Source organism: Corythoichthys intestinalis, chromosome 3 (genome assembly GCF_030265065.1).
Source record: "Corythoichthys intestinalis isolate RoL2023-P3 chromosome 3, ASM3026506v1, whole genome shotgun sequence".
Taxonomy (NCBI): domain Eukaryota; kingdom Metazoa; phylum Chordata; class Actinopteri; order Syngnathiformes; family Syngnathidae; genus Corythoichthys; species Corythoichthys intestinalis.
The window spans coordinates 64258285-64273686 of record NC_080397.1 but is presented as its reverse complement, the minus strand read 5'-3'; the positions used below and the strand labels follow the sequence as shown (position 1 = coordinate 64273686).

Here is a 15402-nt window from a genome sequence, read left to right as displayed (position 1 = left end):
TCGACTGGACTCGACATGACCTCGAGACTCGACCTCGAGACTCGACTCGACATGACCTCGAGACTCTACATGACCTGGAGACTCGACTCGACACGACCTAGAAAATCGATTCAACCTTGGAGACTCGACATGACCTCGAGACTCGATATGACCTGGAGACTCGACTCGACCCGACATGACCTGGAGACTTGACATGACCTCGAGACTCGATTCTACCTGGAGACTCAACTCGACATGACCTGGAGGCTTGACAGGACCTCGAGACTCGATTTGACCTGGAGACTTGACTCGACATGACCTGCCCGCAACAGGAAAGACTTGGGACTTACTTGTGACTCGGATCATAGTGACTCGTGCAATTTTCTGGTAAAAGGACACTACAAAGGGGTTAACTCGAAATCGCTTTTCCATCGTTGTGTGCAGTATTGTCGCAAACCACACATAGACGAATGTGAGAGAGTTTTTCTGTTTCACACTTGCTGCTCAATACACCGCCTGACCCTAAAAGACGATGCATATATTGAACAGAAAACACCAGAACATAACAACGGCAACCACCAGGGTTGCCACAACTCCCCATGAACCTTTTGCCCGCATTGCCTCGTTTGCTAGCTTTTTGGCAGAAGGACTTGGTGGTTTAGAGTCACCTGTTGCAACGAGCTCATATTTTTGGTGGGATTCAAAATAAATTTAAAATATACCAGTCTTATACATGAAATAGTGGGGGAAAAACATTAGAATTGCATGTTATGTCCCCTTTATCGTTTCTGTTTTGGAAATACTACTTGGCGGATGGCTTGCTCGTGTCTGTCAGGAGCTTTTTGGAGATAAATGTTCTGTTTTGCTACCATCTTTTGGCCTCTTCATGCCAAATAACTATATTCAACTGAATGAAGTAGCTTTATTTAGATAAGTTCACACTGTTTTTGCTTTTTTGGAAGGGATGGAGGTTAAAGACTAATGCAATATTCTGCATTTTCACTTTACCACCACAGCAATGAGCGATGTAGCCAGCAGGTGGAGGCGCCACAACATTGCACGTAATGCCAAATTTCTGAAGTGTCCCAGGACATGTGAAAGCATTCTCACAATGTCATGCAAAAGACGAAACGGCATATATTTATTGTTGGTAATAAGATATTACATATAGCTGCCAATGCCCAATCCTGTTAGTGGAGATTGACTGCAACATAAACAGATGTTGCATGACAGGGCGTGACACAAAGGAATCAAGTGTCCCAAGTGAAAACGACACCTAAGTCAAGAATAAATAAAAACTTTTGTGCTGGGTTTTCAATCACCCCCTTCCATTGACTGAAAATATTCATTTGTCCATAAATCACTCAACCTTACATTTAAATACAACACATGTTTTCCAGTTGTCGTATGCAGGGTGACCCAAAGAAAATCCCGTCCCATATTTGGGTTGATGTCATTTTTTGTTATGGTGTTTAAAATTATATTAAAAAGAGACTGCAGCTAAAACAAGTGTATTTTTAACAGGCGTGGGAACCTATGGGGACCTCACGATATGATATGATTTGCAACACACGATAATGATTATCTCACGGTATGTGTAGAGATACAGTATATTGCCATTTATACACACAAATATATATCCTTTCATTTCACATCGTCACTCATGATCATTTGTTATCCCACAGTACTACGTTTGTCTATTTTGTCCGGGACAATGAATAGCTTTCTCTTATAGACAAAGGGAGTAAGATGCTACTCCCAGCCCTGTTCTTGATTTAGACGGCGTATATAAACTGTTTGACGTGGAAGGTCGGGAGACTTTTTCTGGGGTGCTCTGGTGGAAATATGGCCTGGTCGACCAGCTTTAAATGACTTTTTCCTGAATGAATGTATATGGCGGAAAACACTCAGGTGACTTGAAGTTCCGCTGTGAGACCCCTAATTTGGCAAAATTTCAAAATTGTCCTATTGTATATGCATGTGTGATACATCATTGGAAAGCTTAAAATCTCAATTTTCTCGGGGAAGAAACATTTTCAACAGGAAGGCATTTTATTATTAAAAAAAAACATTTTTAAACAGCAAAAAAAATACATGTAGCATGTATCACCGAGTGTCAAGACACAGATGTAAATTGCCACAGACAGATTTTTGGGGGATATTACGGGTGAAACATGGTCATATAACAAGGGTCGCGATGCAGAAATCGCAGAGATCAAGGAGCGGTCGAGATGTTCTTTTTCATATATTTACCCTTTTACCGTATTTTCGGACTATAAGTCGCACCTGAGTATAAGTCGCACCAGCCATAAAATGCCCAACGAAGACGAAAAAAACATATATGTCGCATTTTTGGGGGAAATTTACTTGACACATAGAACAGAAATGTCATCTAGGATGGCAATTTAAAATAAAAATACAATAGAGAACAACATGCTGAATAAGTGTACAGTATGATAATGTTACATGATGCATGAACAACGAAATGCAAACGTGGCCGGTATGTTAACACAGCTATTAAGAGTTATTCAGATAACTATAGCATAAAGAACATGCTAACAAATTTACCAAACCATCAGTGCCATTCCAAAACACCAAAAAAACATGTGAAATGATATCATACTGTGTTAAAAATTTCACACATAAGTCCTTCCAGAGTATAAGTCGCACCCCCAGCCAAACTATGAGAAAAACTGCGACTTATAGTCTGAAAATTACGGTAAACATTTTCTTCCCCCCAATTATTCTTTGGATCAATAATTTATCATCTAGCATCGGGGGAAAATGCAACAGTTACTACAAAATTAGGGCTGTCAAAATTATCGCGTTAACGGGCGGTAATTAATTTTTAGAATTAATCACGTTAAAATATTTGACGCAATTAACGCACATGCCCCGCTCAAATAGATTAAAATGACAGCAGAGTGAAATGTCCACTTGTTAATTGTTTTTGCGAGTTTTGTCACCCTCTGCTGGCGCTTGGGTGCGACTGATTTTATGGGCTTAAGCACCCATGAGCATTGTGTAATCATTGACATCAACAATGGCGGGCTACTAGTTTATTTTTTTGATTGAAAATTTTACAAAATTTATTAAAACGAAAACATTAAGAGGGGTTTTAATATAAAATTTCTATAACTTGTACTACCATTTATCTTTTAAGAACTACAAGTCTTTCTGTCCATGGATTGCTTTAACAGAATGTTAATTATGTTAATGCCATCTTGATTTATTGTTATAATAAACAAATACAGTACTTATGTACCGTATTTTGAATGTATATATCCATCTTGTCTTATCTTTCCATTCCAGTAATTCCAATACAGAAAAATATGGCATATTTTATAGATGTTCTGAATTGCGATTAATTACGATTAATAAATTTTTAAGCTGTAATTAACTCGATTAAAAATTTTAATCGTTTGACAGCCCTAAAAAAAATACAATTAAGTGATGGGTATGAGGTAAATATCCATGACTTACAGTATTTACAGACACCATTTTTTTCATTGTGACGTAATTTGTTTAAAAGTTTAAAATATGCGAGTGAATAATTTTTTAAATTCGTTTTTTTTTGTTTTTTTTGTTTTTTTAAAGGAAATAGTAGACCTCAATTAATGATTCTAAGCTAAAATGACAGACTAATAACAAAATAATAAATATAATTACCTTCTTTTTATGGCTGGGTTGAAACATAAGCGGTTGCGTGACGTCTGTGAACAGGGGTTTCCAGGGTAAAACGGACAAATTAAAAATAGTTTGGGGACCTAATGCGCCATGAATCTGCTATGGCAGCATATAGACATATTGTTCTATCAACCACAACAGTTCTTTTGGCTTAAAATGCAGCAGTTTATGTTAAAGAGGGGTGCAAGAGCAGAAACAAACTGCTTTTTCAACCTTGTCTGTGTTTTCCGCCATATACAGTATAAACTGAACTTTACTAAAGAACCAGACATCCTGGAAACTCTTATCTAACCAAAATCAAGTGTATCCCCGACTGCTTTTCTGATGAGTTCAAAAGTGATAGCAAATTCATGTTCGGGACGTCAATCCATGGACTGACTCGATCTGATCTGACACCCTCGGCCAGGGAATGATGCGGTCAAGACACGCTTGGACCACTGTGAGATGTTGAAATCTTGTCCTCGAGTTAACCTGTGATGTCCTGGGATGGTTTGAAGATGCGGTCGGTTTGAATGAGGTGAAACTCAATGGAGCAAAGCAATGTTGTTATATGAGGACATTGGCTCTTGACGAGCAAAATCCACAAAAAGAAACTCTTAATTCCAGTATTTGCTCAAAGAAAAACACAATCCATGTGCAAATGGTGGCATGTCCTTTCTGGACCTGCATTTCACAAAAGAAGAGACATAAGTAATGGAAAGTAGGAATGCTACAATGAATCGGAATGGGGATATTGTGTCGGGCTGTCCCAAACGACTAATTTTCTCCCGATTAGTCAGCCGACTATTTTTACGATTAGTCGACTAATCTAATAAATACAATTTTTAAAAATTTATTTTTACTAATTTAGCAATGACATTTTTGTTGACGCTTATCAATTAACAAAAAACATTTTGGAAAACTTAAATTATTTATTAAAGTACAAATAAACACGTAAATAACAATAATAAATCACAAATAAACAACGAGTTCAAATGCTGATAGAATTAACTAGTGTAAAAGAATGGAATGTAAACAGATTCAGAACACTTACTTCGCCTTTCCAACATGATTCAAAACAATTCTTAAAAAACACCTAGGATTAATATTATAGTATAGTACTATATATAATAGTATTATAATAATTATAATAATTATTCATGGCCAATCAGATTTTTCATAAAGGGTGTCATTTTAAAGGTATTCTTAGTGTAGATTCTGAAGTATGTGGTATTAACTCCAGAAATCGTTATTTATATGACGAACATGACATGCTTTTATTTTGAAATGTCCACCGGAAATACGTTCGCTAAACAGCTAACTTCAGCTATATAGTTACACTCCGCAAAAAACACTTTTTGTCATTGCATGTAGTGTCAGTAATAGATTTTTTTTTTTTTTTCGTTTGCAAATGCTGTTAACGGGATTTTTCATGTTTGAAGTGTCACCTTTTAACCGCAAGTTTGCTTTCACTAGACGACTGCCAATGTTTTATAGCAGTCTAAAGTAGGTTGCCTTTTTTCCCGCATTCACCTCTGTGTAGCAGTGCTAACGATACAGTGTTTAATATGGATGTGTTTTCTTATTTTGTATGTCTGAACTTTAATTCTACAGCGTGTTGATAAGAGAAAGGAACTGGAGTCTCATATACCATCAGCACGCACGCACCAATGTATGCACGCACGCACACGCGCAGCGATAAAACACAGCCGTGAAAATTACTGCCGTCATTTTTATTTGCCGTGCGATAAATGGACTCATTGCATTTCGTGACGGGCTTAGCAACTTCAACAAAACATGTTGTTAGTTAGTTAGATGGACTTACAAACTGGGTGACGGCGCTTTAGGTGGTTATTCACGGACGACGTGCAGCCAAGCTTGGCATTGAAGAGACAGGACAATAGAGTGTACCCTCCTTTGTTTCTTTGAAATAAGTCAATGTTTTGGACACACTGGTGCGCTTTTTTGGCTTTGTGCCGCTTTCCCCGCTTGCATACAGAGCGTCCGACATTCTGAACTTTCCACGCATATATTTTTTTAACCCTTCATTAACCGTCGACGGGATGTTGTGCTCGTCGACGGATTTATGTCATCGATGACGTCGACTATGTCGACTAGTCGGGACAGCTCTAATATATTGTGATACTTTGTATTGCAAAAGGTTATCGGGATGCCACGAATCGATATATTGCTTTAAAAAGGTGTCATTGTTTCAAAAATAAAAGGAAGCAACAAGTTGCTACCCAAATTTAACAGAGAATGTTTCCTCTATTTTGTTTTTCAGAAACTCGACGACAACAACAAGCGCCATGCAGGAGTCTGAGGCAAGCGTATACCAGTTGCAGCCCAACATCATCTCGGTGCGCCTCTTCAAGAGGAAAGTTGGCGGCCTGGGCTTTCTTGTGAAGCAAAGGGTCTCCAAGCCGCCCGTGATCGTGTCTGACCTGATCCGGGGCGGGGCGGCCGAGGAATGCGGCCTAGTGCAGGTGGGCGACATCGTCCTGGCGGTTAACAATAAGCCTCTGGTGGAGCTGAGCTACGAGCGTGCGCTGGAGACACTAAAGAACGTGTCGCCCGAGAGTCACGCAGTGCTGATCCTGCACGGGCCCGAGGGCTTCACCACCCACCTGGAGACCACTCTGTCAGGGGACGGTCGGCCCCGCACTGTGCGGGTCACCCGACCTGCCTTTCCACCTTCCAAATCCTACGAGAATTGCTCCCCTCAGCTAAGGACCATTAAGAACCTGTCGTCGCCATCCATCACGCTGCTGGCCACCCAGGATCCCCTGCTGGTGAGGGAGGGGGGCCGCGGCGGTGGCCTGTTCTGTAACGGGCTGGAGGACAACAATGAGCTGCTGAAGGAGATCGAGCCTGTGCTGCGCCTCATCAGGAACACTAAGAAGGAGATCAACGGCGACAGCCAGAGGAACACCGCCAGCAGAGACGCCGAGATCCAAGTGGCCTGGTAAGTATTGCCCTTCTGCTAAGTACACTACTCACAAATAGTTAGCAAATCGGCTGTGCCTTGATGAAGTTACATTTGTTGCATCATCAAGATGTCATGATTGAGCTGAGCTTCGTCCTGGAGTTATGAACAAGTTACGTTCCTTTGCTGCTGACGTAACCCGAAGTTGGATTTCGGCATTAAAGTCTAAATTTACACTAGTTATGCTAAAGTTAATGCTAATGCTATCACGAATGCTATGCTAAAGCTAAATTACTGGTGTCCCCAAGCTGTTCCACATTGAGCCGAAGTGGGTGCTGGATTTCTTTCCAACAAAACAGGACGTCGCATTTGGTCCTACTTGTTTTAACAGAAACCTCATTGGTTAAATTGTTTGTACACGATCGGTAGTGTTGAAATTCGCCCCCCCGGCCAAGACGCACTCGGGAACAGCGACAGCCCAAAACAAGTGCCGCTCGGCTGATGCTGTCCCCCGCGCGCGCCAACCGGGAAGGCAGAACTTCGCGCGCTCTCTTCTTATTTTTAACCCTTTGTACTGACTCCATGTTTCAAAAGTTTGAAGAACACTCACCGAAAACAGGTTGACAATGTATTCGTCGACAATGGTCAAAAAACAAGGCAAAAAACAGACGATGGAGGGACAATTCTGGATCCGAAACAAGGCTACATGTTTCCGAGCAGCAAAAATCTGTGTATCTCAGTGTCCAGTCTTTTTAAAGTCCGTGATGAAGCGGGGCGTGCTTAAGGTATGTCCGAAGGTGTGTCCGGGCGTTGCTTATGGGTCTTCCCCTCTGTGGCCGGTTTTGGGCGGCTTAGGTTCGTGCGCGGATGGGACGCCCGCTATCAACTTTGTTGTCTGGGCTAGCTTGTACTTGTTTTAGGACAAAGCGCTTTGTCCTAAAACAAGTACAGTTTTTGAGCTGATTGCAAGAGTTGGTGCGTCAATCTTGTTCGCGACGCACGCGTTGGGTTTCTGTGATAAGACGGCATTGTGTATCTCTTCTATTTCTTCTCATTAAACTATGGTGTGCTATTTATTTTATATTAGTAGTGCAGTCCTACCGTAAATATGAAAATGATACCATTTCCTGATAAATTATATTACGTGTGTTAGAGTAATGCAAACAGTTAGACGGTGCCTACGAGAACCTGGACCATTCTTTCTCATCTCCCCCTCATTAGCCCGGATGAGGTGATTCACTTTACTGTGTCAAAGGGCATGTAGTGGAGTCTGCTTAAACAATAGTTAGATGAATGTGTTAGACTAATGCAAACAATTATATGGCGTGTGCGATGACGGTATCTTTTCCCTTCAGTAGGAACGAAAACCAGGGCCTACAGTGGCCCTTGGGGACCAGTTTGAACACTCCAGCGCTAGAAGTTACATTTAGTGTGTGATGATCACTCAGGACAGACTACAGACCTTTTAAAGGCTAAAGCAACATGGCATATTCTCTCCTGCCAAGTTGAGAACACAAATCTTACCATGTGTTTTGAAACGAGCATCACTCTCACTTTTTCTTAACATAAATGCTATCATTCACAGAAAAAAAAAAAAAAAAATCTCTAGGGCTGTCAAACGATTGAAATTTTTAATCGAGTCAATCACAGCTAAAAAAAAATATTTTTTTTTAAATAACCGTAATTAATCGCAATTCAAACCATCTCTAAAATATGGCATATTTTTCTGTAAATTATTGTTGGAATGGAAAGACAAGACTGATATATACATTCAACATACAGTAGATAAGTACTGTATTCGTTTATTATAACAATAAATCCACAAGATGGCCTTAACATTAACATTCTTTCTGTTAAAGAGATCCACGGATAGAAAGACTTGTACTCACATTTATCTTTTAAGAATTACAAGTTATAGTAATTTTACATTAAAACCCCTCTGTATGTTTTCGTTTTATTAAAATTTGTAACATTTTCAATCCAAAAAATAAACTAATACCTCGCCATAGTGGAAGGTAGTGATTGAAATACACCACAAGGTGTCAAGGGCGAGTTTTCAATTACAGATCTAGCCAAGTTTTTCTTGTGCGTTTTGCCCCTCAACTGACGCCGTAGATTCCGGGTTCATTGTACGTTACGTTCATTTGAGTGTTGACTTCACAAGGTACGCGACCTCTGATAGTTTGTATATTGTGACTAAATATTACCATCTAGTGTATTTGTTGAGCTAAACGAAATGTTTGAATAGAGACCAAAGTCTGAGTATTATTTTGCATAGCCATTTTGATTGGGAATGCCAGTTCTCTTTGCATTGAGCGCTTTTCTTTTTGTGAACATTATTTTTTTTTGAAAGATAGGAATATTATTTTTGTTGTGCGTTCAGTAAATGATACTTTAGCGACTTATCTGTTCCGCCCAATGCATGATGGGAAGTTGGGCAACCATGACTGTCAGTGGTGGCTGCAAATGGTATCTTCTCTGCGTTGTGTTCAATACGGGGTGTGAAGAAAAACATTATCTCCTGTCATTCTACCCCACGGTGTTCGCCACAATAGTTTTACAATTTACAATAATTTAATTTACAATTTACAAAATTACAATAATTTCTCCAACAACGTAATCCCCGACATTTATGAAATGGCACGCAAAGCCACTGAAGATGATTACGCTAAAGCACATAATTTCGCCCTGACCACTGATAGTTGGACGTCCCGTGCTACTACCTAACTGTGACGGTCCACTATAATTCATACCTGTCAAGTTGTACAGTCTCGGCGTAATTTGTACAAGTGAGCACTGATTTTTAAATGTGCACGCCGTACGTTACGTTCAAAATCTTTTTTTCCCTCTGTTCGGATTTTGTCACCGTTTCGGCTACGAGACAATGTGCGTTAATACGTCGGTTGATTGATGCGAGTAAAGTCAGAGACACGGAGAGGGAAGAGTGTTTCTTGTGACGCTGTAGCGAACGCAATGCTAGGCTAGGTGGCTCCAATATTTCCTAACTGTAGCCAACAGCCTACAATCTACGCCTAGATAGCTCATGCATATAGAACTACATGCGAAATGACAGACTCGGTAGCGTTAGTAAACAGCCGCCATTTTAGAGCAGTAAACTTCTCAGAAAGGCTCCGTTGTAGTGAACCAAAGTAACTTTTTATCTAAAATACTCGTAAATCGGCAAAATCTTGACTTGAGTCTATCTTTAAAGGATGAAACAGTTTTAAAATTTTCATATGTCGAAAGTAGACAGAATGGAACTAATGCAAAAACGGGAGCAATTTTATCAACTTTAACGGTTGATTCACACATTAAATGACCTCCAAACATAGCAAAGGTTTCTATGTTTTGATGAAAAAAACGAAAAAAAAAAAACATGAAAAGTAACACCAGTTACATTTTCTTAAAAGCAAAATAAAGGCAGTTTAAAAAAAAAAAAAACCGCAAACCGAACCGAAACCGCGATTCCAAAACTGAGGTTCAAACCGAACCGTGGGCTAACTGAACCGTTGCACCCCTAGCCTAAAGCATGTTTATTAAATCACAAAAATAAAAATTTCCTAGACTCAGAAACATCTTGTAAACAGTTAAATAAAAGTTTAAATATATCACTTTCCGGGGGGAAAAAAAGTCTTGTTAAAATTTTTAAAAAAAAAGCTTTTTAAACATGGTACTGCCCCACTGTGCTGCCTTCATAATGCGAATTATTTTTGAACTAGAATAACATAGAAAAATGCTTGTCTGTCTTTATTAAATGCTTCATTAAGTGAGCCCAGTCAAATCTGCTCACTGCTGAGAACAGCCGCACACACACACAATGAGTTGGCACAGCACACTAGTATTTAACAAGCTAAACGATGATTCACACGTTTGGCGTCTTTGAAGGTAGCGCTGCCAAGCTTCTCTGGCAAGATCAAGGCTTCAACGCCTGTCAATCATCGTTAACTTTACCAAGCATAACTCGCATTTTACTGCTGACAAAGAAATGCAGCAGGAGGGAGAGTGAGTCTGTTTGAGCATAAAGCAGAAAAACATCAATTAAAAACCTGATCCTTTTCACCTGATTATGATCCTCTAAAAAATGGCGTGATCCCTAGTCCCTACCCCTACTTTTAAATGGACTTTTTCATATCTGCCGGTTGGAATAAAAAAAGGCAGATACCGATATATGTCAAGTTTCCAAATAGCGGCCCGATATATCGTCTGACCGAGATATCAGTCTACAGTATCTCTCATTTAATGAATGAAGGAATCTGACCTTATAGCTAGATTGCCGGAATCATGCTAGCCGAACCACCGGACCCACGCTGGCGCAGCTCCACTGACCAGGGCCGGCGAAACTCCGACAACCCGGCCAAAAGACGTTCACCTTAGTCTTAACTCCTTGTACTTACTCCATTTTGAAAGCTGGAAAAAGGCTTCGAAGCACAAATTGACAATTTATTCAGGTCGACAGCGATCAAACAGCAAAGCGAGGAGACCGACTTGTTCCAAGGTCACCATATCACAAGTAAACAAAAGGTTCAGGAGAAAAATGACAATGATTAGTTAAACATTCAGTCTTTTTGAAGGCTCTCACGGGGCGGGCTGTGGGCAGAAGAAGGGTGTGCTTGGGGATTGTTAAGGATTATTGTCTGTTTGTGGATTGGACAGAAGGATTCGGGGGTTACTGTTGTCAGGGCAACGAGGGTTGTGGATTTTTTCACCTGCCAGCGTCAAAGGGGCTCTTGGAGTCTTGTTATCAGTTGGAATTAGGGCATTCTCCAGTATTTCTTGTGTTGGGACAGGAGGTCCCACCATTTGTTCTGGACTGTCCGGAACAACTGATTGCGAGAGTTGTTGGTGCAGATGTGGGCTTGTAGATGTCTTGCCTTATCAGCATCAACCTTGCTCAGTTAGTTGCATGACACACACATTGGGCTTCCGTGATTAAGAAGGCGTCATGTATCTCTTATGCCCTGTATTCTGCTTGTTTTCCTTAAGTATGGTATAAGTGCTATTTATTTTATATTGGGTGTGTTAGATTAATACAAACAGTCAAACAGTAAATATTAGAAACGATACTATTCCCTGATTGATTATATTGTGTTAGAGTAATACAAACAGTCGATCGGTAAATACAAGAAAACAACTATTCCCTTCAATGTAAAGTAAAATGAATAGAATCAATCTGAACGTGTCGTGGTGAAGAAAGATCCAGAGATCAAGCTATAGCAATTATTTTCACTTTCTCTATTTTCCATAACTTTTCCTTTCCTGTCTCTATCACTGACTCACCATTTTAGAACTTCAATGTAGTTACCCCTAGTTGGAGCGCCACCCAAGAGTTGTCAACCTAATGCTTCACTGAATGGAATTGGAAATCAGGTGTGTTTTTAATCACCCTTATAGGTAGGAGAAATCAGGTGTGTCTGTAAGCACTCATACAAGAGAGCACTGGCAGTGCACAGAGACGTTGCTGGTAAGTTTGCAGACCTTTCCCATTCCAATGAAAAGTGAAAAATAATGAATGACCAGACTGCTAAAATAAGAGCCTTTATGAGTTTAGAAATTAGAAAGCTATAGGCTGATGGCTGTTAATTTAGGTATTGAGGCAGCCTGTGATTTGTTTGTAATTGATCAAAGTGGCATGAGAAGGTGCCCTTTGCTTCTGTAGGTATTTTTGTTTAAATTTGAATCTTTTTAGTAAAAGCATGATAGTTACTTTTAAAAGATAGTTATTCTTGGGTAAAAACAAGTTATATGGAAGCTTGAAAGGTAAATCAATGACATGCTACTTTATGTTAAAACAGGCTTGACTGAATTTTGGAAATTAATGATGATTAATTAAGTTGATTCAGTAACCAATTGGTTAATTAGTTTTAAAGTCAAACAGGTTAGGAATTGTTTGAGTCAGGGGTGTCCAAACTTTTTGCAAAAAGGGTTTGGACCAAAAATTTGGTGTGGTAAAAATGTGGGGGGGGCCGACCTTGGCTGACGTCCTTTACGTAGAACAATATATTTAAGCAAATTCTAGCAAGCCATTCTGTGTGTCACATTTGCTTTATTATTATTATTTTTAATTAATAATTTCAACAATCTCGCAACTAGCCTTCGTGGCATTTTCTTTCGACTCTCGGACTCTTGCGAAATCCTGCTGCTGTGAAATTAAACTAGCTCGAAGTTGCTTTAATTTCTCGCTGCGTATCTTCCCTGTAATCTTGTCGTACATGTCAGGGTGTCTTGTTTGGTAATATCGCCTCACATTGAACTCTTTAAAAACAGCAACTGTCTCTTTGTAAATGAGTCAGACACAGTTGTTGTGCATTTTAGTGAAGAAATTGTCAAATTTTCACCTATCCTTGAAGCGTCGGCCATCGCAGTGGACTTTTGTTGATTGTCGCCATTTTAGAAAATTGGAAGTAAAGGGTCACACGGGGTAATGTTGCTTAGAGACATCCCGACCAACTACCGGCCCATTTCAAATCTGCCTTTTCTATCAAAAATACTGGAAAGGGCAGTTGCGTCACAACTCCGAACCCACCTTACCGACAATAAGCTATTTGAACTTTTCCAATCTGGCTTCCGCTCACAACATAGCACCGAAACAGCACTTCTCAAAGTAACCAACGACATCCTCCTCTCCTCGGACTCCGGACAACTCACCATCCTCATCCTCCTGGACCTCACTGCTGCTTTTGACACAATCAACCACACCATCCTGCTCTCCCGACTAGAATCACTACATATCACTGGCACTGCACTTTCCTGGTTCCACTCCTACCTCACTGGCCGACAACAATTCATCAGCATTAACAACTGCACGTCCCCTGCTGCTTCCCTACCACAAGGTGTCCCCCAAGGTTCCGTTCTTGGCCCCCTCCTCTTCATTCTTTACATCCTCCCCCTTGGTCAGATCATCCGCAAATTTGGACTGCAATTTCACTGCTACGCCGATGACATCCAAATATACATCTCCACTAAAACCATCTCACACAGCACTAAAACTACACTCCACAACTGCTTCAGCGAAATCAAATCCTGGATGCAACTTAACTACCTTCAACTCAACAGCAACAAATCTGACATAATCATCATAGACCCTACAGCTCACATCAAAAACAGTCAATTCTCCCTTACCATCGACAACTGCACCCTCCCTATCTCAACACACTCCCGCAACTTAGGTATCATCTTCGACAATAAACTAAGATTCGATCAGCACATCAACCACATCACCAGAACCGCCTTCTTCCACCTTAAGAACATAGCCCGCCTCCGCCCCTCCCTCACCTACTCTGCTGCAGAAACCCTCATACATGCATTCGTCACCTGCAGACTCGATTATTGTAACAGCATTCTTTTCGGATCTCCAGCCAAACTCCTCAATAAACTACAATATATCCAGAACTCCGCTGCACGCCTTCTCACCCGTACCCCCTACAGGAATCACATTACCCCCGTCCTTCACAAACTGCACTGGCTTCCCATCTCACACAGGATAAATTTCAAAATCATCCTTCTCACATACAAAGCACTCAATAACTTGGCTCCTCCTTACCTCACGGACCTTCTCTGTCCCCACACCCCCTCCCGTCACCTCCGTTCATCTAATGGAAACATTCTCGCACTGCCCCCACAAATAACACACCGTACTTGGGGGGACAGAGCCTTCTCCATTGCTGCCCCCTCACTTTGGAACGCACTCCCTAAAACCATCCGCACCTGTTCTGATCTTCCCACATTCAAAAAATTGTTAAAAACTCACCTTTTTAAACTAGCTTTTAATGTGTAATTCTTTCCTCTATTGTTTTGTACTGCTCACGTTGTGTGAGTTTTATTTATTTTTTTCCCTCAACTGTAAAGCGCCTTTGAGCACCGGTAAAAGCGCTCTATAAATAAAATGTATTATTATTATTATTATTATTATTATTAGAGTGCTGCTGCCTTTTAGTGGGTAAATGAGGAGCAGCATTTAGTGTGTAAGCTCCTTCATATGCTGGTAGCAGTACTGCTGACCAATATATTACCGTAAGTCTGTGTGCGGGCCAGAAGTTATTGATTTTATGACAGAGGCTGGGGCTGGATGAAATTTGACCATGGGCCGCATTTGGCCCCCGAGCCGGACTTTGGACATGTCTGGTTTAAGTTCATGACACCAATGTTTCTGATTGTTTAAACATAAATATTCCACTATTATAAGTACAAACTTTTTCCACTCATTTCACCATTTTCATTTTCCTTCAAGGTTTTTCAACTTATTCTGCTATTTGCATTATTAATACAAATTGAAGCTGAGTTGGCCTCTTGTCCTCTGTGCTAACCATCCAATCAAGCGGGACAAACATTTAGAGAAGAGCTTGACTGTATGAATTAATTGCCTAGCTTTGGGATATAACCTCTAACAATTTTGCAGCAGGGCCAAGACCCAAAAGTGGTATTTGCCATGTGGCATAACTGATGTTGGCATGTGGCATAACTGATGTTGGCATGTGGCAAAATGGATGTTGGCATATGGCAAAATGGATGTTGGCATGTGGCAAAATGGATGTTGGCATGTGGCAAAATGGATGTCGCCATGTGGCAAAATTGAGTTTGCCATGTTGCATTTTTTTTGCCATGTGGCTAAATTGGCATAGCCTGACTTGGTTGCATCTTGAATGACAGTGCGCCGTAATGCTAAGTGTATGGTCAAAAATCACAGCCACACGTTTTTCCGCCATTTAAAATGAAGGGGGAAATTTGGGCGTGCATAGCCGTCAATGGCATAGCCTGACTTGGGTGCCAGTTGAATGACAATGTGCTGTAATGCTAAGCGTATGGTCCAAAATCACAGCCACACGTTTTTTTCC

General features: G+C 40.6%; 1 protein-coding gene across 1 annotated transcript in view; it reads left to right on the top strand.

Moving 5' to 3' along the window:
• The window catches only part of nos1 (nitric oxide synthase 1 (neuronal)), a 153227-nt gene that overhangs the window by 19209 nt on the left and 118616 nt on the right, over positions 1–15402 (top strand). The window contains exon 2 of the mRNA XM_057831649.1: positions 5930–6610. Within this exon, the coding sequence (XP_057687632.1) occupies positions 5955–6610 (656 nt within the window). The 5' untranslated portion in view covers positions 5930–5954. The remainder of the gene's footprint in view (positions 1–5929; positions 6611–15402) is intronic.